We start from the raw sequence: 21,547 nt of genomic DNA, 5'->3' as shown, positions 1-21,547 counted from the left end.
TGATGTTTGCTTGCAAACTTGGCCATCAGCTGCGAGCTCTGCCTGCCCCCACGCCAGCTGGGGATGGGAGCGCTGGCCCAGGGTGGCACCGCAGGGCTGGCGTAAGCCCCTAGGACAGCTGGCAGCACTCTGAGGCTGGCGCCTGCCCAGCGAGCTGGCCACAAAGGGGAGGATGGGACACTCAGTGTGTGGGTATCTGAGCTTCACCATAGGGCTGGAGACCCCCACAGCCCCACATCTGCCCTTCCTTGGGTCCTGTCCCCCAGGCAAAACCCCATCAGATAAATGGAGATAACAAGGTCTAGGAATTCCCATTACTGCAAGGCTGGTGCACCCACTCCTTCCCGCAGCCGAGAGCTGCTCCAAGATGTGGGGTTTTGGGCACAGAGAAACCCCCAACACACTGCTGAAAATCCCAGACAGACTTTATTTGTGTAGGAAGATCGATGCTGTTTAAAAACCCACCGCTGCTGGAGGTTTGGTTGGCCACTGTGTGCCTGCGGGTGCCAGCACCTCTCCGTTTGGGTCTGCACCAAATGGGCTTCTCCCCAAAAAGTCTCTGGAGGTTGTCCCAAGGATGGGACAGTGGCAGTGGCAATGGGATGGAGCCGAATCCACCCATCCTGGTGGAGCCCTGGCATCTCCTGGGGATGCTTTTCCTTCACTTGTCCCATCTGTGAAATGAATGTGTGTGGCTCAGCAGGGACTGGGAAAGTGGGTGCTGGGGGCTTCTGGTTACTGGGAAGAGGGACGGGGCAACACCTGCACGAGGAGTGGGGAGGGAGGCTGAGGGCTGTGAGTAGGATGTCTGCCCAGGCTGCGCTGCCCCTTTGCCTGTGTCCCCCTGCCGTGGTGCCTGGCCCCTCACTGTGCCATGGTGGTCCTAGGATTGCTGAGGAAAGGGACAAATCCCATCTCCGTCCTGCCCACAGAACCCCTGGGGCTACAGTGAAGCACCCCACCGAACATCCGTGCCCCTCCTGGGCTTGCTGTGAGTAGGGGAAAGGAGAGCATCCACACGTTTCTCTCTGTAGGACCTACGTCAGCATCACCTACTGCTTTTATTTCCTGCTAAGCACGGAGGATATCCAGGTCTGGAGGGCTGGAAGCCTTTCTGAGTTTTTAAACTGAGGGTTCAGATGCTCTCCTCTCCGGTGGAGGAGCAGATGGAGCGACCCCACCCAGAGACACTACACCTGGGGCTGAGGGGGAAGTCAGGGAATGGGGTCAGCAAGGGGCTGCCTGCCATCTCCCACCATGATGCTTTGGGCTGTGCAGGGAGAGAGGACCACAGCCCCTCACCCCGCTCACTGCTGTCCGTAGCACGGCAGCCTGACAGTGTCTCACAGCCTCCAGGCACACGGCAGCATCCAGCCAAGAGGTCCTCGGGCCCTTTTGGGGCCTCAGGGCACCAGGTGGATGTCCTCCGAGCGCAGCACTTTGTAGACAACCCAATAGAAGATATTGAAGACCAGAAAGGTGAAGGGGAAGACAGCTCGGGAGACGGTGTCGATGCGCTTGGCACGGTCGACGTAACGCTTGCGCAGGGTCTCCCCTTCCCGCAGCAGTGCACTGGGTGGGGGGGGGCTGTAGATTCCAGGACCCTCCCCAGCCCCCTCCTTCGCCTGCAGGCAGTGGCCCAGCCCGTAGCCTCGGAAATAGAAGCGGCTCTCACGGATGAGCTCTTCCTCCTGGAGAAGGAAAGTGCCATCAGCTGGGCACCCCGCAGGTCACGGGGCTGCGTGCTGCACTGTGTACGTGCCAGCCCTGGGTGGGTGCCAGCTGTGAGGTTTGATGCTTTTTCTGCCCGTCTGAGGCACGCAGGCAGAAGCCTGGAGGAGGACAGGGTCTGGGGTACGAGGGTGGCCCCTCCCTGCCAACACCACGTGCTCGAAACTGCCCCAGTGGGTGGCTCCAGAACCCTCAGCATCCACTTGGGTGCGTGGGGGCAGTTGGGTCCACGGGGGTGCATGGGAGGATGCAGATCAGACAGGGGTGTATGGCACAAAAGGGTGCGTGGCACAAATGGGGGTGCATGGGGATGCTTGGTACTTGGGAATGTGCTGCACACAGGGGTGCAGGATGCATGTAGGGTCCGGGGCACAGAAGGGCACTGCGAGCACTGGGATGCTGGGGGTGCAGGCACTGTTGCAGCAGCTGCTTGCTGCAGGATGGAGGCGTGCTGGCTGACAGGCAGCTTGCTGGCACAGAGCTGTGCAGGGACACAGGAGCCTCGCTGCCGTCAGGGAGCCCCAACCCTCTGGAGAGCCAGAGCTGCTTGCCAGGTGACAGAGGATGTGAAAAGCAATGGAGTCTCTATCCTCACCCTCCTAACTGCCCCCACAAAGACCAGCAGTGCCCACGCTCCTCCCCGCCGACGGCTGTGCATCGTTAGTGAGCTGTTTCATTAGGGAGCCACAGTGGCCCGGCTCATTTACCCTCTGTGAGTGTCCCCACTCGGGGCTGAGGATATCCCCCTCCTCATTCCATGCCCACACGCAGTGTGGGTTTCGAGTCCCCATGCTCTCTCTGAGCAGTACTGCTCACCGAGGCTCGTGGGTGAAAAGGGCTGCATCCTACCCTGCCTGAGCTCCCCGCAGCCAGGGGCTCTCATGCGGAGAGCCGGGGGCCGGGGATCTTTATTTAACTCAGCACTCTGCCGGCTAAGCAAGATTTCCCAGCGGGGAGAGCAGCAGAAGCTGAAACTGCTGAAATGCGGTCTCGTGTGCTGCTGAGCTGCACTCCCCTGCTGCGGGCTGAGTGCTTGCTGAGGATATGGCAGGATGGGGGCTCGGAGAGGGCTGCAGCGGCCCCAGAAGAGCACACCCCACCCTGGATGTCCTTGCCCTCCAGCATCTCCCCGCAAAGCGGGCAGCCTGCCCTGTGCCACCACTCCCTGCTGCGTCTCCTCCCCACGTCCCCAGCTGCCAACTGCCCCATCGCTGCAGGGAGAGGAGATCACAGCGCTGGGTGATCCGGGCAGGCAGAGCCCTCATGCTGCTCCAGGTGCTGGCAGGGAGCTGAGGGGCACATCGCCCTGGCATGGTTCACTCCACTACAAAGGGGGCCGCGTTTGGCCCCATTTTTACAGCAGGGGAAACCGAGGCACAGGACAAGGCGTCTCCAAGGAGCTGGTGAAATATGCCACATCCCCTCCGGTCTCCACGGCCACGTGCCCCGTGCACATCCCTGCCCCACTCCTTCCTGCACCCTCACTTGTGGGAAGGGCTCCCGGGGGGGGGCTCCTTTTGGGGAAGAGAGGGGTGCAGGGGTGCACTGTCGGAGGGGTGTGCTTTACCCTGGAGCTGGAGAGCTGCGAGAGCGTCGCGTAGGTGTGCTCGCCGCTGTGCCGGCTGCTTGGCTGCCCCAGGGACTCCAGGCTGACCGTCCCGCTGCTCAGGCCCTTTTGGCACCAAACAGAAACAGGACAGCGCGTGACCGACGGCTCTGCCCCTGCTGCAGGCAGAGAGCAGCCGTGGGGGGAGAGCAGCCCCTCCGACAGCACAGCCTCGGTGCCAGGGGGCACTGCGAGCCTGGAGGGGGGGGCACGTCCGTGGGGTTTTTACATGGAGGTCTGCGTCTAACGGTGTCACCATATGGCGGGGCAGGGGCACCAGCTGCTTTCCCTGAGCATCACATGGGAAAGGAGAAGAAACGCTTGTTTCTTTTCCTGCTTTTTTAGAGCGGAGCACCTCCCAGGGCAGGAGGAGGGGTGGCACCCGTTTGGGGCCGTGCACCACGTCCACTCCCTGCCCAGGGCACGGTGCCTCCCTGCAGCCACTGCTGGGGCTGACCCCCCCTCGCTGGGACAGGCAATATCAGCCTGCCCCAGGGGACAGGAGTTGGACTCGATGATCTTTACGGGTGCCTTCCAACTCGGGCTATCCTATGATTCTGTGATTCTGCGACAGTGCACTTCAGCTCTGGGCATCCCCGCAGGACAGGGAGATGCTCCGGGCTCCCCGAGCTGCCCGGCAGGCACAAGGACCACAGTGGTTCCCCCTACAGTGCCATAGGGGACAGCCCTGCAGCCCCAGGAATGGCAGTGCCAGGGGTCCCCACGGCAGCCGAGGATGGGACGCGTGGTGACAGCGGTGGCCGTGGGGACTCACCATCCTCTGCCTGCGCTGCCGCCGCCGCAGGCGCATGAACTCCTTGTGCTGCCTCGAGACGAAGTTGACGGCGGCGTATTCCAGCAAAGCAGCGAAGACAAAGAGCAGGCAGACGGCCATCCAGATGTCGATGGCCTTCACGTAGGAGACCTGCGAGGGGAGAGGGGTCAGAGCTGCGTCCCTTCCCACCCTCCCCACCGTCACAGATCGCAGAGGCTTTCCCCCAGAGCTGCACGCCTCAGAGCCCCAGGAAGCCAAGTTCTCCCGAGGAGAATCCCTTGTGCCAGATGGCTTTGAGTCGTGATTCTGCTGGAAAAACCAGGATAAGAGCCTGTCGTTCTGTTCCCTCTGTTCTTGGTCCATGGATGTGGGGAAATATTGGGTATGAGGAAGGATTTATACTCCAGAAGAGTGGTGATCTTTGGCACAGCCTGCCCGGGGAGGTGGTGGGGTCACCATTGCTGGGGGTGTTCAAAACCGTGGAGATGTGGCACTGAAGGACACCCTCAGTGGGCATGGTGGGGCTGGGATGGGGATCCTAAAGGTCTTTTTCCACCCCCTCTGGCACCGGTACTGTGCTTTGCAGTGCTGACCTTGGGCAGAGAGGCCCGGGAGCCAGCGCTCTGAGTGGTCATGGTGAGCACCGTGGTGATTCCCAAGCCCACCCGCGCCGGCGCCGCATCCATGTTGATCCAGAAGGACACCCAGGAGAGGATGACGATGAGCAGGCTGGGGATGTACATCTGGATCAGGTAATAGCCCATCTGCCGCTCCAAGTGGAACTTCACCTCAATGCAGGTGAACTTGCCTGCAAGGAAATCGGGCCCTGTATGGGTGAGGGAGCCCATGCCATGCTGGGGGCAGCCAGGGGTTTCCGAGGGTCTCACCTGTGTTGTAGTACTTGGTGCAGTAGCCCAGGTCCTTCTCATCCCTCAGGATGAACTGAGGCAGCGTCAATCCCTCCGCCACCTGCACGGCCTCCTGCTCCTCCAGCCACTCAAAGATGAGGTCGTTCATGGTGTAGCCAACTGGAGAGGCAATGGAGGCAGCCATGGGTTGGGGGAGATTTGCACCCATTCACCCCCACCTCAAATAACCTCCCCTTTCCTGCTCACCTCCCCCAGAAACACAGAGATGCTGGCTTTTGGGATGGGGTGGGTGGCATGCAATGAGATGAAGCACGGCTCAAGCCTCCCCAGGCACTCACAGCTCTCCAGCTGCATCGTGCACGTCTGGATGTCCATGGGGAAGTTCTTGAGATCCATGGGGCAGGACAGGATCAGCGTCAGCCTGCAGGAGGCGGACACAAGAGAGAGTCACTGGAAGATGCCCAACGGGACCAAGAGGAAAGCTTCACGTCCCTCTCTCGAGCCCTGTGCCAGAGAAGGGCTCAGCACCTGATGCTGTAGAGCACGTTGCCGTTCTTGAAGATGCGCAGCAGCTTGTTGTCGGTGGTGACCTCGTGGAAGTTGGCTCCTTTCTCGTTGGCAAAGAACAAATCTGGCTTCCAGATGGAGTCGAGCATGGAGGGGTCGAGGTCAAGCGAGTCGTCGGGGTACTCGTGGTAAGCCAGCCGGGGGTCGTTCCACTGCTGCCTCAGGAACACGTTCACACGGTAGTCCTGAGACAGAGGGCACCACATCAGCGGGAGCCCCGTGGGACCCGGGGAGGAGGAGGAGGTCGGTGGCCTGAAGGCTTTGCAGCAGCACAACAGGGGCTTTTTAGGGCTTTCCCAGTGTAGATCCTCATGCGTTTGAGGAGGATGGGGGCAGCAGCCTGGTTCAGTGCTCCGGCTCCAGAGAGAACCATGGGAGCCCTGAGCACAGACACAGCTCTGGCACTGGGACACACACACACACACCCCGGGCAGCATCCCCAGGAGAGGAACCTACTGCCAAACCCTCACCATGGTCGTCTCAGTGACGGAGCCGAAGCTGTTGATGAAGATGTTGCACGTCACGTTGACGGGCGGACCTGGAAAACAAGCATGCAGCTCTCACTGCTGACCAGCACCACACTGGTGTGGGCACAGATCCTGCACCCTGAGTCCACCAGAGCCACCCCATGGTGTATGCAGGGGAACCCCCCCCACTCTGCCATGGGAAAACAGGCACAGACAGTGCAGGTACGACTGGGGAGGTGCTGAGGACAGAGGGCTGTGGGTCAGGATCTTGTCCCCATGCCCATCCCCCGGGTTTGGGCAGCCATAAGTGTCAGGCACTGTCAGCCCCAGGAGCTTCACGTCCTCCCCTTACCTTTGAAGTTGGGTCGGATCCTGGCATCGTACCCTGAGGTTCGTCCCATGAGCTTGTCCAGGAAATCAGAGGGCGACATGGGCTGGGGAGCACCGCGGGAGTGGGATTTGATCTCCTCCCTCCCTGAGACCAGCCTGCAGGCAGAGGGGTGGGCTGAGCCGGCTGCCAGCCCCACACGCATGGCCGTGCAGCAGCCCCAGCACGTCTCCCACTGATGGAGGGGGTCCCTGGGAAGGGCTTGGGGCCAGGTGTCCCACAGTGGGGAACAGGGCACAGCAGTGCCATGGGCACTGGGAAGAGCCACTGTGCTGTTCCTCTGGGTAAATCACCATCCCCTGCCTGGCATGCACCCGTGGGGGCTGTGTGGATATGACAGAGCAGTCGCTGCCCCAGGGCAGCGAGGAGGGAACCAGGAGCTCAGAGGGGACAGTGGCACTGCGTGGTGACATGGCCGGAGAGGAGCAGCCCGGCCACAGCGAGGAGCTGACATGAGCTCTCCCACGCAGCACTCCCAACAATGATGGAGACTTATTTAAACTGACCTCGGAGGGGATATTTTCCTGAGCACATCTCCGCCTGCCAGCTCCTCTCCTTCTGTCAGTCTATAATGATCATTTCAAGGAACAATGCGAGAGACATTTGCTCACCACATTGCCAGGCATGTGGCTGTGATGGAGAGGAACAAGCTGGAGATTTCTGGACACAAAGGGAGCTTTGAGCGTGCTGCTGGTGTGTCCTATTCCTGCTTGGGGGTGCAGACCCCACTGCCACAAGCAAGGGAGGGTGCTGGGGGCCGGGACTCTCCTGGGGCTGTGGGTAGGCTGAACCCATACAGTGCTCTTGCCTCTGCTCAGGGGAGTGGAAGTCATACCTGGAAGAGGCTCAGCATCTCCGAGCACCAGGGCTAACTGCTGCCTCTGGGCACAGCCTCCCCTGGGGGGGCCTGGTGCTCAGCACAGCCCCCCATGCATTCAGGGAATGGTGGGGCTGGAAAACACTTCTGTCTGCCTGAGAATGCCATCCCGATGGAAGAGATTTCCGCTGGTGAAACGATGACATTCAGATGCAATTTTCCCCCTCCCCGCCACAAACGCTGCATCCCCCTGCACTGCCCCAGATACAGCAGGACATGGAGCCCCAGGGGCACTGCAGCCCCCCCAGCTGTGTCCTCCTCATCCCAGTGGCACCTGGAGGTGGTAGAGAGGGATGAAGGGACTCAGGGGCTTCAGGTCCTCCACCCAAAATGCTCTGTGGGACCTGGGGGTTACCCTGAGCTCCCCCATCCCAATGTCCACTCCCCAAAAAAATAAAGCCCTGAGCTGGGAGAAGGTCTGAGCACTTCAGGGACGTTGCTGTGATGGAGAAAGAGCTGCGTGGGCCATCGCCGGTGGTCCCTCAGCCCACCTCGGTGAGGGCTGTGCCCCGGGTGGGGGCCATGGGGACAGGCAGCAGTGGGCAAGGGGCTGCAGGGGATGGGCGGCACTGTGCAGGCAAAGTCCCTGGGGTATAGGGCCCGGGGGAAGGTCCCGCTGCCAGGGATGGGGGTAAGGATGGATTTAGGGGGGGTCCACGAGATGGGTCCGGATTGCCGGGGGCGGGGAGGGGGAGGGCTGGATCGCGCCTGGGGGTCGGGTAGCAGGGCTGGAAGGGGACGTCTTGGTCCCTCTAGGGGAATCCAGGTCCCGACGGGGAAGCCCGACTCCCGGAGGGAGGAGAGGTGGTCCCGGAGGAGGGGGAGCACCGCGCCGTGCGCTCACCTGAGCGGGCCACGCCGGGGCGGGAGGCAGCCGAGGAGGAGGAGGAGGAAGGCTCGGGCGCCGGTCCGGAGCGCGCCCATCCCGCCGCAGCCAGCAGCCCCACCGCCCCGGGCGCACGGGCATGACCCGGCCGGTGGCGGCGGTTCTCCCGCACCCGCTCCCGCCGCACCGGGACCGCCACCTCCCCCCGGCCGGCCCCGCTCCTCATAGTCCGTGCGAGCGGGAGCCCGCCGGCAGGCTGCGGGCACCGGGAACCGGGCGGAGCTTCAGGCCGGTGCGGCGGGGAGGAGGCGGGCACGGTGCGGGGAGACGCCCGCCCCCGGCACCCCCCGCCCTGGGGGGCTCCGCCGTGCGCGGTGCCGGGCGACGGTCGGGGAGCTTCCCCCGAGGGCGCGTCCTCATCTGGGACTTTGCGGGGGGTTGCACGAGGAAGGGGGGTGGGTCTATGGGGAAAGGAAGGGGGGGGATGCATAGAAGAAGGGAGGTGCACGAGGAAAGGGCGGGGGAGGGGGGGGGAGATGCGTTCAGTTTCGCGGCCGGGGCTGATGGCTGCGTTGAGATCAAAAGGTGTACGGGATGCTGCGGGTGAACGAATGCGCCAGCGAGGGATGTGTGGGGCTGGGGGGTGCGCTGGAGGGACCGCCCGCAGGAGCAGGACCTCCCTTCCGCTTGGCTGTGGGGTGTGGGGCAGCTCCGCAGGTACGGGGACCACAGAGGGGCACAGCACCGCTGATCTGCGAGCCCAGCATTTGCCTTTCTCAAGTGCTCATCACACGGGAACTCCTGAAATTGCTCTCATGAGGGGCAGCTGAGCTCCTGAGCACAGGCTCCTGCCCCTCAGTAGGGAGAAAGCAATGGGGGCAGCCAGGTGTGTGGGACGGGGGAGGGGCTGCAGGAGCCCCCACGATGGACAAACTGAAGCGTGGGGAGTGCGGCACCCGTGGGGTGACAGCAACCCCTGGGGTGGCTGAGCCGCAGTGCGCTGCCTCCGGGCCTCCCGTGATTAATGTGCGAGGAAGGAGACGGCGTTAATAAAGAGAAAAGTGCAGAATAAGTGATTCCCGGTGGATGCATCGCTCAGGTTTCCGTTCACCTTCCCGCTCCCGGCTCGCGCCGTTTAGGGCCATTCATCACATTTCGGTCGTGGCCGGGAGCAGCCATTGCTGTGTGCCCCCCAACCTTGTGCCCCCTCACCCCACAGAGGGGCCGTGCATTTCAGCAGAGCTCTGCTGGACCCTGCGCTGCCTTCTCCTGCCCAGAACGCTGGTGCAGCTTTGGGCAGCGCCCTGCTGGCTTTGCTGGAGCAAAGAACCGTGACAGCAGGCAGAGCGGTGCCCGGGAGGGTGCCCCAGCACAGCCGTGGGCTGGAGGGGGCACGGTGCTGCGGGGCGGAGTGCGGGAGGGAGCAGCTCTGCTGGCACGGAGCGGGGAGAAGTCTTCTCCGATTACCGTTGCCATTAATGCTGATGGGGCCGCGAGGTTGCGGTGGGGATCTGGAGCCCGGGGCGCACAGAGAGCACTGAGCAGCAGCTCCGTCCCGGCCGAGCTGAGCCGAGCTGACACCAGCAGGAGGAGGGAGGGGGGGGGGCAGCCCTGTGCCCACCCCGCGGGGAAAGTGGGGGCACTGAAGGAGGTTTTTATACGAGCAGCATTGCTGCTGAGCGCACCTCCCCCCCCCCCCAGGGGGCACGCATCCATCCTCGGCATCGCGGTGCTGCCCCGTTCCCATCACAGAGATGGTGCCAGGCCCTGCCAACAGCAGCAGAGGTTGGGGTTGCTTGGTCGATGTGATTTCTTTTCCTTCGCCTTCCCTATCTCTTAAGTCCATGTCAGACTGTTCCCCTGGGGAACTCCTGCCTCGGTCTGGAGCCCCTGGGAGGGCTGTGCCAAACCGTCCCCCGATCCTGACCCCTCTCTGCTGCTCAGCCCCCACAGTGCCACATCTGTGGGTCTAATCCTGCCCGATCCGTGCTGTCGTGCCTTCCCAGCCAGCACAGCTCCAAGGGACAGAGGCATTAAACGCCTCAAAAACGTCTTTTTATCCCTTTTCCTCTTCCCCGGCAGAAAGGCAGATGGGCTCTTCAGATCCGCCTCGGGATGAACGATTGCTGGAGGATCAGTTTGGTGCCACGGAGAGGAGGGGTGGGGGAGGGCAGCAGGCAGCTCCCTGAGGCTCCAGTGCAGCATCGGTGCTGGTTTGGTGCTGCAGGACTGCGTGGAGCCTGGGGATGCACAGCAGTGGATTGTCCCCGCTGCTGTAGGGTGGCAGCGTCTTGCAGAGGGACAGATGCTCCCGGGTTGGACACGGGCATTGCTCTCACTGTGCAAACATTTGGAGGTGGCTAATGGGGCGTGAGATTAATGTCACAGAAAATACACTCCTGAGCGTGGCTGTGCTCAGCCCCATCCCCGTGTGTCCCCATGGGGCCGTGGCCGCGTCCCTCAGAGCTTCTCCTCCAGGGCTACTGCACGTGGGGCCACAGAGCTGCTCAGAAATGCCCAAATTTGGCCACTTCCACTTATTTTCTGAAGGAAAATGGTAGCACAGCACTAGATCTGCCTCTGGGAATTTTGTTTTCCGAGCTGAACACACTTGAACCAACCCTAACTTTGCAACAACCAGAAGGGACATCTTCAGCAGGACGCACTCCTGGAGACATCCTTTTGTCTTTCTGGGCAGTGTGACGTGCTCCAGGTCCCCCCAGGTGTGGGGTACACGGGGGGGGGGGGGCTCAGCAGGGAGGGCACGACGCTGCCATTGGGACACAGCACCGGGCAGGGCGGAGGAGGAGACTGCAAGGTGAAGCGGGACGGCGGTCCGAACTCCGGAGAATGTCACTCTCCAGTTCTGTGGCTCTTTTCCAAGCTAAAAATACCCCTTGTGCCGGCACGGTACGGCGCGGGGCGTGCACTGCATGCCGTGCTGCAGAGGGACCCGCCAAGGGCACGGGGCTGAGCGTCCCATTGCCGAGCAGCGTGGCCCTGGGGGGAAACTGGGGTGCCCCTCTGCATCCCATTTCCCAGCCCCTGGATGGCAGGGTGATGCGGGCTGGCCCCATCCACCTCCACTGTGCTCCTTTGCCCCGTGCCACGCTGCACAGTGGGGATTGTGGGGTCCTGGGGGCTGCATCCGCAATGGGATTTTCCAGGGTGGGCTGTAGGGGCTTGGTCCCTAGTTCCAGTGTGCAGGGAGGGAGCTGTGGGCGGAGGGATGACCCCGTAACCTTGGCAAAGCTGAAAGGGGAGATTTAATTTAGATAAGTGTCCAACAGCACTCTTGGGCCCAGGAGCAAAGCCTGGCACAGGTGCCAAATCCCTCAGCAGGGTGACCCAGTGGGGTGACCCTTCCCTGTGTTCCTATCTCTTCTCCTTGTCCGTGGGTCACCCTTTTTCTGCCTTATCCCCAAAGCCACCCAGCACCGGGGCTGGGTCCCCATTGGGGAGGATGCTGAGGGGAGGAAGCTCCAAGTGGATCAGGCTGCTCTCATTGGGAATGCTCCCATCTCTGCTCCCAGCAGTGGTGCTGCCTGCTCAGGTCCCGCTGCTCCCATCACCCACAGCATTTCCAAACGCTTTGGATCTGCTGGATTTTGACACTATGAGGCTCCAGCCCACGCCTCCCCCTTCCCTCATCCCCTGCAGCTTCTGAGCCTGTGAAAGAGCCGCTGTGCAGCACCAACACCTCACCTAGCACCGGGGTGAGCGTGTTGTACCCACAAAGACAGCACAGAGGATCGGGATGGGGTCCCCATGGTCCCCTCCCCACTTTGGGGCTCCCGTCCCACGGCATCCCATCCCCGGTTGCCATGCCGACGTGCATCCCGTGCTGCTGGATGCTGCTGGAGCTCCGTTGGCTTTTCTCGCCTCCGTATCTCCGTGCCCTCAGCCCCAGCAGTCTCTGAGGACGGAGCAGAAGGAGCTCAGCGGGAGCGGTGTTAACCGCAGGCTGCCCGGCTCGCCCTAATTGTGAAGGAATTTTGTGGTTTGCTTCAGACCCCCCCGGGGGGCCGAGCTTGGAAAACGAAGCGTTACGCATCTGTGGCATCAGGCGGTGAGTGAAGGGATGAGAAATCAGCCTCCCTCCCCCTTAGCACCCCCTCCCCCCCTCCCAACCCCAGCCTGGCACGGCCGCTGCTGGAGAGATGAAGGATTTGTTTAATTAGACAGCAAATCCAAATCCTCCTGCTGCCGTGCAGATGCCAACAGCAGCGGCTCTGTCCCGGGGTTTCACGGCCGTGGGGCTGCCACGCTGGCATCGTCGTCCTGCAGAGCCAGCGGTGTCATGCCGTGGGATGGGGGGGACACGGTGGTGGCTGAAGGGGATGGGGTTTCCCTGCCCTGTGCTCTGCTATGGGGTCAGCAGTGCTCCCCCTACACATTCTGGCAGTGCCATCTCTTCCGTGTCCCCACATCCCATCCCCGCGCCGGCATGGGGGATGGTCCCCGCACAGCTGCAGGCACAGAGGGGCTGCACCACGGTGTCACCTCGGCACATTAATAACTGGAGCAGCAAACGTGTTCCTGTCCCGGAGCCACCCCGGCGAGGAGCACGCGTGGCATCAGGCGGCTGCAGCCACGTGGAGGGGCTGCGGGGGGCGAGGGAGGGTGTGGGGCTGCCCGAAAACCAAGGGGATTGGTACAGAGGGTGAGCAGGGAATACACATCCAACGTGGGACCTGGGGGAGAGTATGTGGGGCAGGGACGGCTCGGGGGGGCCCACAGAGCCCTGTTGGTCTTTGCCTCTCTGGGTTTTCTGCAGTGAGCACAGCTCCAAGAGACGACCCCGCGGAGGGCAGAGCAGAGGAAGAGCAGTGCGGGGAGAGGGGCGAAGGAGAAAGTGAGGAGATGTGAAAGGCAAAGCTGCTGAGCATCACTGCTCCACCGAGCGGCCGCGGGGCTGGGGAGCACCGGCCCGTCCTCCTGCCCTTCAGCTCGCCTCTCCGTCCCCCCGATGGGCTACGCCTTTTCATTTTCATTTTCTCCTAATGTTATTTTTATTAGGGCATTTTGCAGCCTCGCACCCGGCGTACTCACAGCTCCACGCAGCCCACCCCGGCACAGGGAGGGGACAGCTCTGTGCACTGCCCTGCCTGCAGCCACAGCTCCGGGGTGGTGGGGTCTGCTGAGAGAGCGGGGCCGACCCCCCTCCCCACCCCAAAGGCAGAATGGTGCACTGCCCTTGGGGGGGGGGGGGGAGGGAAGGGGAGAGGGTTCACCCCACTGATGGATGAGGATGGATGGGGGAAATCAGTGGGAGAGCATCAGCCCGGCCCGGGGAAGCGGCGGTTTAAAAATAGCAGCAAGGTTCTCTGGTGTGACAATACGCATCGGTGTTCCTCCCGCCGCGTATGTATAATGGATAAAGGCGCTGCACGCGTTTGTCACCGCTCCTCCTGGGGACACCGGCACTGTGCCCGCAGCGCACAGATCGTGGAGGTGTGTCCCGGTGGGGAAGGAGCCGGCAGGGATGCTCCGTGCCCGCAGCACGAGCGGGTCCCTCGAGCTTCGGCCAAAACGCAGAAGGAGGGGATGAATTCAGGCTGTCCTCCATCGGGTTGGGGTTTTTTTTTGCTGTGCACACAGCCCTGCAGCACGGGCAGCCGCGGGGTTGGGGGCACACGGGAGGGAGATGCTAACGAGCAGTGCCCAATTACTCAGATGTTGAAGGCTCTCAGTGCAGAAGTCACAGCCCTGCTTCGTTGCTCGCATTATCCCGGATGGCATAAAGCTGATGCCTCCCCCGGGGCGTTGAAAATAAAAACAAAACAAAAATGCAAGTTCTTGAATTTCTACGGAAAGAAGGGCTCATCATTTTTTCCCCTAACGTCATTTTTCTCCCTGGTGCCCGGCTCCGTCCGGGCAGTGCAGTCCCTCCTGGTGAGCATCAGCAGCTCTGCAGATGCGGTTCCTGCAGAGCACCCGGGGGCACTGCGGTGCCCCGGGGACCCCCAGCCCAGCAGTGCCCCCTGCCCTGGGCACGGCCAGGCCCTGCCACGGCGCTGCCTGGCACAAAGCAGAGCATTGAGGGACACAGCGGGGCTTTGTCCGCCCGCTGGGAACGGCCCTGTTGCCCTCTGCAGGCGTCCCCAGCCCCGTGCAGACCCCCGATGGGGGGCACTCATGGGAGATGGGCACCCCAAGGGGATGAACCCCTCTGCTTCCTCATCTCTGGATGTGTCCCCATCCGTTGAGGACCCCAGGAAGGAGCCCACCTGGGGACTGTGCCTGTTGGAGCCCTGCCTCCTGTCCCACGTAGAGCCCAAGAGGATGGGGACAGTGAGAGCAGTGAGAAAGAGAAGAGCAGAGTTCCCATCAGAACACCCACTCCGGAGCACCGGAGGCTGAACGCAGGTGTCTGACACTTGGGGGATGAGGAGGTGACAGGGAGGTATCACTGCATCCCATCAACCCCACACTGCCACAACGCACGCCTACAGGCAAACACATCTCAGCCAGGCCTGGGGATCCCCAGCCCCAATGCAGAGGGGACACCCCATGAGCCCCCAACCCCTTTTTCCCTTTTATAAAGCGTTCCCCCCCCCCCTCCCATCCCTGCCGCAAGCCCTGAAGTTCTCCACTTTGCCCACACAGAGCAGCTGGCAGCCAAGGGGTGCAGCTGGGGGGGGCCGAGGCGGGGAGGGACGGGGCTTGTCCCTTTAAGGGGGGTGGCTGTCACTCAGAGAGCCCTTTTCTTTGCTGGCGAGTGGGACAGGCACCCAGAGGGGACAATACAGGGCAAGGGACTGCCAGGGGAGGCGAGGGCTGCAGACAGAGCCGAGCGCACGGGGAGCTGAGCGAGTCGGGTGCAATGGGTGAGTATGGGGACACGGGGCAGCTGTCACAGCTCTGGGGACACGGTCCTGGAGCTGAGACCCTGACAGTTTCCCCTGGCACTGGAGGGCTCTGCAGGTGAAGTTCCTATGGGTGGCAGGGGCGGGGAGGCAGGGACAGCATTTTCCTTTCCCACGCAGGTTTCTGTCCCCATTCTGACTTTTGGGACAGACTCCATCCCTCCAGGAGGGCCGGAAGGGTATGAGCTCAACTCAGGGCTGCGGGGACAGTAGGGAGCTGAGACCTGTCACAGCTCATGCCGTGTGTGTGCCTGCAGCCCCGTGCTTCAGTTTCCCCATTGATAAAATGACAGCGTCCTGTTGGGGTGCTCTGATGGGGGACTCGTGGCTGTCACCCTCCTCCTGCCTGCTGCTCTGTGCAGCCCTGCAGCAGCTGAGCCGAGCAACAAGGCCCGGGACTGTGCTGCACAAGAGCCCTTTTTTTCTCTCCCTGTTTCCCCTCCTGCATTTTCCCATCACTTTCCCAAAGCTGGAGGGCACACCAGGCCCTGCTGCATCCCGGTCCCCCTCCCTTACTCCCGAAATTGGGGCCATCCTCTGCCATGGGTACCTGCCCCCATGTTCCCAGCTGGGACAAAAGAAATAATACTATAAGCCCTCAGGTCTGGTTGGTGCCAGCATTGTGCTGCCACACGTGCAGCCATCCATCCCCACGGGACCTGCAGGGATCGGGGTGCACTGCTGGGAGGGGGAGGCATAGGGACCCCTTCCCGGCCCCACTGTGTCCAAGGCAAACAGGCGGGGGGGTCCCTGCCCCCCCCCACAGTGCTGCCTTTGTTCCCTGTTTGCTCTCTGGACAATTCCCCATTGTCCTCGGTGCCACCGCGCACCCTTGCTCTGCGTGAGGAGGGGGGGACATTGCTGGCTGGGACCCCAAAGCTGCCTTGTCCTTGAAGGGGAAGAGATAGGCACTGTGGGGTCTGTTGGGGGGGGGGAGGGAGCGTGGGTTTGGGATCACTTCCAGCACTCTGAACGCTTTAGGAACTCAGTGCACAACTGCTGGGGAGGGGGCAGAGCTGCCCCCGAGCTGCGCCCGCTCTCTGCACCCCAAGCCCAGCGCAGGTTTCCATAAGCACAGTGCTGCAGCATCCTGAACAGAAACCCCCCAGCACTGCGGCAGCGGGGAGCCCATTAGCAGCGTGTCAGCTCGCTCCCGCTGGCATCACGCCGCATCGCCCCGCATCTCCATCTCACTTTGGCTGCCTTGCTCTCCACCACCCCGGACGCCGATGCTCTTTAACACCACGACAAATGGTTGCTGTGTTTTTCCCTTTATCACCCTCAGATCCCCTCTTCCCGCCCCGCAGGTCTGTTGGAGTGCTGTGCCCGCTGCCTCATCGGGGCTCCCTTCGCCTCGCTGGTCGCCACCGGGCTCTGCTTCTTTGGGGTCGCGCTGTTCTGCGGCTGTGGGCACGAAGCCCTCACTGGCACCGAGCAGCTCATTGAGACCTACTTCTCCAAAAACTACCAGGACTACGAGTATCTCATCGAGGTGTAAGTGACAGCGCGGGGGCCCCTCGCGTCTCCATCGCACGTGGAGTGCTGCTGTCACCCAGCCCCACTGGGGCTGACACCACCAGGGCTGTGCTCAGCCTCGCACTGGCACTGTGGCCCTGTGGCAGCTGCTCCTTTCCTTTCCACCCTGTTCTTATCTGCCCCATGCCAGGTGCTGTGGGGGGCACGGGACAGCCGCACCGGGTAGGTATGGGGGCATGGGGAAGCCCTGCTTGGCAAGGTGCTGCCCCTCTCATCAGCTCTGCTGGCGACAGCAGCTTTGTCCCTGCAGGATGTGACACCACTCCGGTCCCCCTGGGGCAGTGTAGGGTTTGGGGAGGATAAGTGGGGGCTGCACACCATGTGCTGCAGCACCTCCTGAGCATCCCCACCCGCTGCTCTCCCCGCAGCATCCACGCTTTTCAGTACGTCATCTATGGCACAGCCTCTTTCTTCTTCCTCTACGGAGCCCTGCTGCTGGCCGAAGGCTTCTACACCACCGGCGCCGTCCGGCAAATCTTTGGGGACTACCGGACCACCATCTGCGGCAAGGGCCTCAGCGCAACGGTAACTGGGGGCCCGAAAGGGAGGGGAGCGCGAGGCCCCCAGCGAGCTCACTCTTTGCAGCGGGTGTGTCAGTGTTTGGGAAAGTGGCTAGGACATCCTGACAAGGTGATCTTAACCGGGGTTCGGAACCCCTTCGCGCGCCCGCAGCGGGTTTGGCGTTGGCTGAAGGGCAGGAGATGGCGGCCTCCCGGGGGTCGGGGCGTACCGAGGGGAAGCGCAGCCCAACCGCCCTCCCTGAGGCCGAATCTGTCCCCCAAAGCAGCTGACGTGGCCGTGGCATCGGCCAGCAAACAAATTGCTCCGTGCTTAAGGATCGCCCAGCAGAGCCACGAGCATCCCTGCAAGGGTAGCGGGCGCCATCCCTGTGGCTGTCCAAGTGCTGGGAGAGGCCTCGGGGAGCAGAGGGGGACGGCTGCGATTCCCTTTGGGTTCGGTTGGGGTGGCACCACGGAGGGAGGGAGGCAGAGCAGCACTGCTCAGCTCAGGGGTTTGGCAGCTGCTCTCCCGCAGAGGTCAAACCCCACTGTGCACGCAGCTGTGGGTACCCCCCCCCGGTGTGTGGAGTGGCACCGTTGTGCCACCACCGGTCAATCCCAGTGTGTGTGGCTGGCCCCAGTGCCGCCCAGTTTGGGCTGGTGGCCCGTTGGGTGCGTGGGGCTGTGTTGGGCACAGCGGGCGGTGCGTCCCATCCCCTTGCCTGCCCCGTGCCCAGCCCGCCTGGGGACCCTCGCGCTCCCCTGTCCCCATCCCCGGCCACGCGGTGACCCCTCTGTGTCCTGGCCTTGTGCTGCCCCTTGCAGTTTGTGGGCATTACATACGTGCTGACCATCGTCTGGCTCCTGGTCTTCGCCTGCTCCGCCGTGCCCGTCTACATCTACTTTACCACTTGGACCACCTGCCAGTCCATCGCCAACCCCACCAAGACCACTGCCAGCATCGGCACGCTGTGCACGGACGCCAGGATGTACGGTGAGCACTGAGGGCTGCCGAGAGGGGTCCGGGCTGGAGGGGGCCTGGGGAGACACAGATGGGGTGGAAAGCACTGGCAATGCAGGTGGTGCGGGGTAGACATGTCCTCCCTCTTTGCCTTCCTCCTGGTGAGGGTCCCCAGCACACAAAGCACACCCCATAACCCAGCGTCGCTGTGGGGCCATACCCCAGCTCACCCTGCTCTGTGTCCCCAGGTGTCCTGCCCTGGAATGCGTTCCCCGGGAAGGTGTGTGGCTCCAACCTGCTCTCCATCTGCAAGACCAGCGAGGTGAGCTCCTTCCAGTGCTCTCCGAAGCCCCCATGGGGCTGAGCAAAGACCTTTGGGAGCTCAACCCTGCTCTTCCCTTGCAGTTCCAAATGACTTTCCACCTCTTCATCGCGGCCTTTGTGGGGGCTGCTGCCACGCTGGTCTCACTGGTGAGTCGCTGCTCCCGCTGCCCAGCCATCCTCCTCCACCCAACAAGGAGATGGGGGCAGAGGACAAAGGAGGTGGTGGGCACAGAGGTGGCAGAGCCCGAGCTCGTCTCATTCTCTGACAATAAGGAGGTGGTGGGGGAGGCGGCGTCTGGAGGGGATCTGAAGGGGCATTAGGAGACCACACCACAGGGGACCAAACCCATATGGATGCTGCACAGTCCCAGCGGGGCCGCAGGGCTTTCTGCTGGCCAGGTGCTGGGATGAAGGGTGCTGGAGTACCGTCCTCCTCTCCTTCCTCATTCTCTTCCTGCCCGCAGCTCACCTTCATGATCGCCGCCACTTACAACTTCGCCGTCCTCAAGCTGATGGGCCGGGGCACCAAGTTCTAGCCGGCGAGGTGGAGCCCAGCCAGACACGCACCCTCCTTTCCTCTAACCCCGAGGCTTTAACACTGCAGCCACCAGACACCAGGTCTCCTGCCTTAACGCTGCCTTCGCCGCTGACTCCCCTCCTCTTCCTCCCTCGCATCCATCGTGCTGAGCGTGACCAGGAAGAGCTTCCCACCAATGGACGCCTCTTCGTGCACTTTTCTCTCTGTGCTCATCCGTAAGCGGTTCGCTCTAGGGCCTAAAACCAGCAAAGAAGAGGAGGGACTCGCTCCGGTGTCCCAACGTTGCCTATAGGGATGAGCAAAAGCCTCCGTGCTCCTGGGAGGCAGAAATCCATGTGTAGGTTGCTCCAGGAGTAGTGAGAAAGAGGCTCCCTAGAGAGAAAAGGAAGTCGGCCGGGTCCCGGCCCCATTGCTGGAGCCTCTCCTGGAGCTGACTGCCGGCACCTCTCCTGCATGGAGGATGAGAAGGATGTTTTTTTCCCCTAGTAAAGAAAGGTGAATTTACCCCAAAAGCGCCTGCTGCAGCCAAGGCAAAGGGAGTTCAGGGCAAGGATCTTCCCGCTGCGGAGAAGAGAGCGCTGACCCCGATGCTGATAAAGCCCGTGCCCCTAACCCTATTAAAGCCTGGAGGAGTTTGGTGTCTGTGCACAAAGGGTGCCCTCAGCTTTAGGCTCCAGCCCCGCAGTGCCGGGTGTGAGCACCTGAGCCACGCTGCAGAGCAGAGCCAGAGCTGCCCCTCTGTAGCACAGGATAACCCACGGATGTCCCATCTGCGTGCCAAACTCGGCCATTCCTTCACAATGGTGCTCTTCTCTCGGGGTGACGTTTGCTTCTGTAACGTTTTCGTTCCTCGTTTGCTCTCCCCCCGCCTCGTGCTAACGCTTGGTGTTAATTTATTGGAGGAACTCCTTTTCGTGGCAGACCATCGCTCCGTCCCGCGTGGATATTTTATTATTGGTTTATTTTTGCTGTTTTTTGTTTTGTTTTTAATTTAATGTCTGTACGATGATGACTCTTTGGGTTTCAGCTGGGGCAGGGATACCCTCTCTGCCCGGCGCTGAGCTCGGCCACGCTACCAACGCACACGGGCTGGGGAGGGGGAGAAACTGGGCAAGATCTGGGGGGGATGGACTCACATCGCCGCCGTCGCTCTCGGGGGGGTTTGCTGGTGGGTTTTTGGTATGGATTTAACAACAAATAACCAGGTCCTCCTTCCCACCCTTGTCCCCAGACCCCGAACACACACACACGCACGCACACACGCACACACAGAGAGTTAATCGACTGAAAGCGTTTCCTTCATCTCTGATCTAGAAGTTCAACTCGTTAACAAGCAATAAAAAAGGAGCACGTTTTTAAAGACTTATCTTACAAGATGTGTTTTGTAAAGATTAAAGGAAATAAATTAAAATTAAGAACATTCCGAACGAGATTTCTGTCCTGCTGTTGATTTGTTGCGCTGCTCTCCCTCTTCCCTGCACTACAAAAAAGGGAAGGGGAGCATTGCCCATCCCAGAAGCCCCTCTGGGGCTCCATCCCTCATTGTTCCCACCCCAGCTTGGGGGGTTCACGGCCCCAGCCCCTTTGTTCCCAGCTGGACAGCCCTGAACGTCCCTATTTTTCCTCCAGAGCACAGAGTGAAGCAGGGTGGCTCCATTTGGGTCCAAGGGTGAACTCTGCTGGGCCAGAGTCCTACAGCCCCACGTTCTGTGGGCAGCTGGTGGGATGCTTGCTGCCAACCCACTGGTAGATGCCACAGGGTTGGTGGCACAGGGAGGTGACTCTGTGGGACGGGGTCTTTCACTCCCCACCGGTCCACGACCAAAGCCACCCCCAAGCAGCACTGACGCTTCCCCATAACTCAGCTGGGGGCGGTTCAGCTGCTCCCCCAGCTCAGCACTGGAGCATCAATGGGGCCCTTTGTTCCCCATGTTCCCAGATGCCACCACCTCCTCCCCCCACGCTGAAAGGGCCCCTGTGTGCGTGTGCCATCAGCCGTCAGGCAGGAGTGAGACCGGGAACAAAACAGCATCTCTGTCCATTGAAAGAGAGCAGTACCCCCCCGGGAGGGAGCGGGAGGGGGGGTGAGGGTTGGTGACAGCGCGTGTAAGTGGCACAGATCTGAGGGCTGAAGGACACGCGTGGCCTCTTCAGCCCCACTGTGCACGGGGACACAGGACCTGCTCTCATTGCCCCTTCCCTGGGCATCCTGAGCCCCCCTGGAGCTGGCTGAAAACTACAGGGAACAAACCTTGCCTGACAGCAAACCTCATTTCTGCAAACGTGAGCTGGCTGCAGACACTTCCCCTCGGTGCAGCAGCTGAAACAAGGCTGCAGTTTGCTCCCACCAAGGCTGGACCAAAGCAAGAAGCCCCCGAGCAGTTCCCGAGGCTCCTCACTGCTCACCACCTCAAAACCTCAGCATCTTGCTCCTGCCAAGCACAGAGCTGCTCTGAGAGAGCAGAGACGAACCAGGTCCTTATCCGTGCGAGGAAAGGAGAAGGAAGGGGACCAGAGCAGCCGGGGATGCTCATCTCGGGGCGGCCCGGGGTGTGGGGTGGGGTTGGGGGGTCCCCAGCCTGGGGCTGCCGCTCCCATCCGCGGAGCTCCGGCTCCTCCTGGTGGCCGCACACCCCGCAGCGTTTCCCGGCTCAGCGCTGGACGCACTCCTGCCCTGCCAGAAGGTCTCACCTGCAGCCCCCCGCCGGGCACC

At 62.0% G+C, this 21,547-nt stretch overlaps 2 protein-coding genes across 3 annotated transcripts; one reads left to right on the top strand and one right to left on the bottom strand.

The window, feature by feature from the left end:
- Window positions 1-745: 745 nt before the first annotated feature.
- LOC136044429 (glycine receptor subunit alpha-4-like) lies at window positions 746-8,218 on the bottom strand. Its single transcript, XM_065729755.1, has 10 exons — window positions 8,125-8,218; window positions 6,368-6,501; window positions 6,019-6,086; window positions 5,510-5,733; window positions 5,320-5,402; window positions 5,000-5,140; window positions 4,706-4,920; window positions 4,113-4,262; window positions 3,299-3,403; window positions 746-1,691 (listed from the first exon to the last, which is right to left on the bottom strand). Exons 1-10 carry the CDS (start codon window positions 8,202-8,204, stop codon window positions 1,404-1,406), a joined length of 1,488 nt encoding a protein of 495 aa, XP_065585827.1. The 5' UTR covers window positions 8,205-8,218; the 3' UTR covers window positions 746-1,403.
- A 6,583-nt stretch (window positions 8,219-14,801) lies between these two features.
- PLP1 (proteolipid protein 1) lies at window positions 14,802-19,528 on the top strand. 2 transcript variants are annotated; one of them, XM_065729307.1, is made up of 7 exons: window positions 14,802-14,936; window positions 16,283-16,469; window positions 16,880-17,036; window positions 17,837-18,005; window positions 18,221-18,294; window positions 18,378-18,443; window positions 18,761-19,528. In XM_065729307.1, exons 1-7 carry the CDS (start codon window positions 14,933-14,935, stop codon window positions 18,830-18,832), a joined length of 729 nt encoding a protein of 242 aa, XP_065585379.1. In that variant the 5' UTR covers window positions 14,802-14,932; the 3' UTR covers window positions 18,833-19,528. The 2 variants fall into 2 exon arrangements, with proteins under 2 accessions (XP_065585379.1, XP_065585378.1); XM_065729306.1 differs by having other exon boundaries at window positions 16,880-17,141.
- Window positions 19,529-21,547: the final 2,019 nt, after the last annotated feature.

Source organism: Cyrtonyx montezumae, unplaced genomic scaffold (assembly GCF_038088225.1).
Source record: "Cyrtonyx montezumae isolate F1298 unplaced genomic scaffold, pur_monq_1.0 scaffold_11, whole genome shotgun sequence".
Taxonomy (NCBI): domain Eukaryota; kingdom Metazoa; phylum Chordata; class Aves; order Galliformes; family Odontophoridae; genus Cyrtonyx; species Cyrtonyx montezumae.
Note: the sequence above shows the minus strand (reverse complement) of the source record. Positions and strands in the feature narration are given on the sequence as shown.

Bases quoted from the DNA above. Each gene is read 5' to 3' on its own strand.
- LOC136044429 (XM_065729755.1), bottom strand. From the start codon at position 8,204: ATGGGCGCGCTCCGGACCGGCGCCCGAGCCTTCCTCCTCCTCCTCCTC. The intron at 5,403-5,509 runs GTGCTGAGCCCT...CGCCTCCTGCAG, and splicing joins AACGTGCTCTACAGCATCAG to GCTGACGCTGATCCTGTCCT. The intron at 1,692-3,298 runs GTAAAGCACACC...TTCCTTCTCCAG, and splicing joins CGCAGCTCTCCAGCTCCAGG to GAGGAAGAGCTCATCCGTGA.
- PLP1 (XM_065729306.1), top strand. The intron at 17,142-17,836 runs GTGATCTTAACC...TGCCCCTTGCAG, and splicing joins GGCTAGGACATCCTGACAAG to TTTGTGGGCATTACATACGT. The intron at 18,444-18,760 runs GTGAGTCGCTGC...TCCTGCCCGCAG, and splicing joins CTGCCACGCTGGTCTCACTG to CTCACCTTCATGATCGCCGC.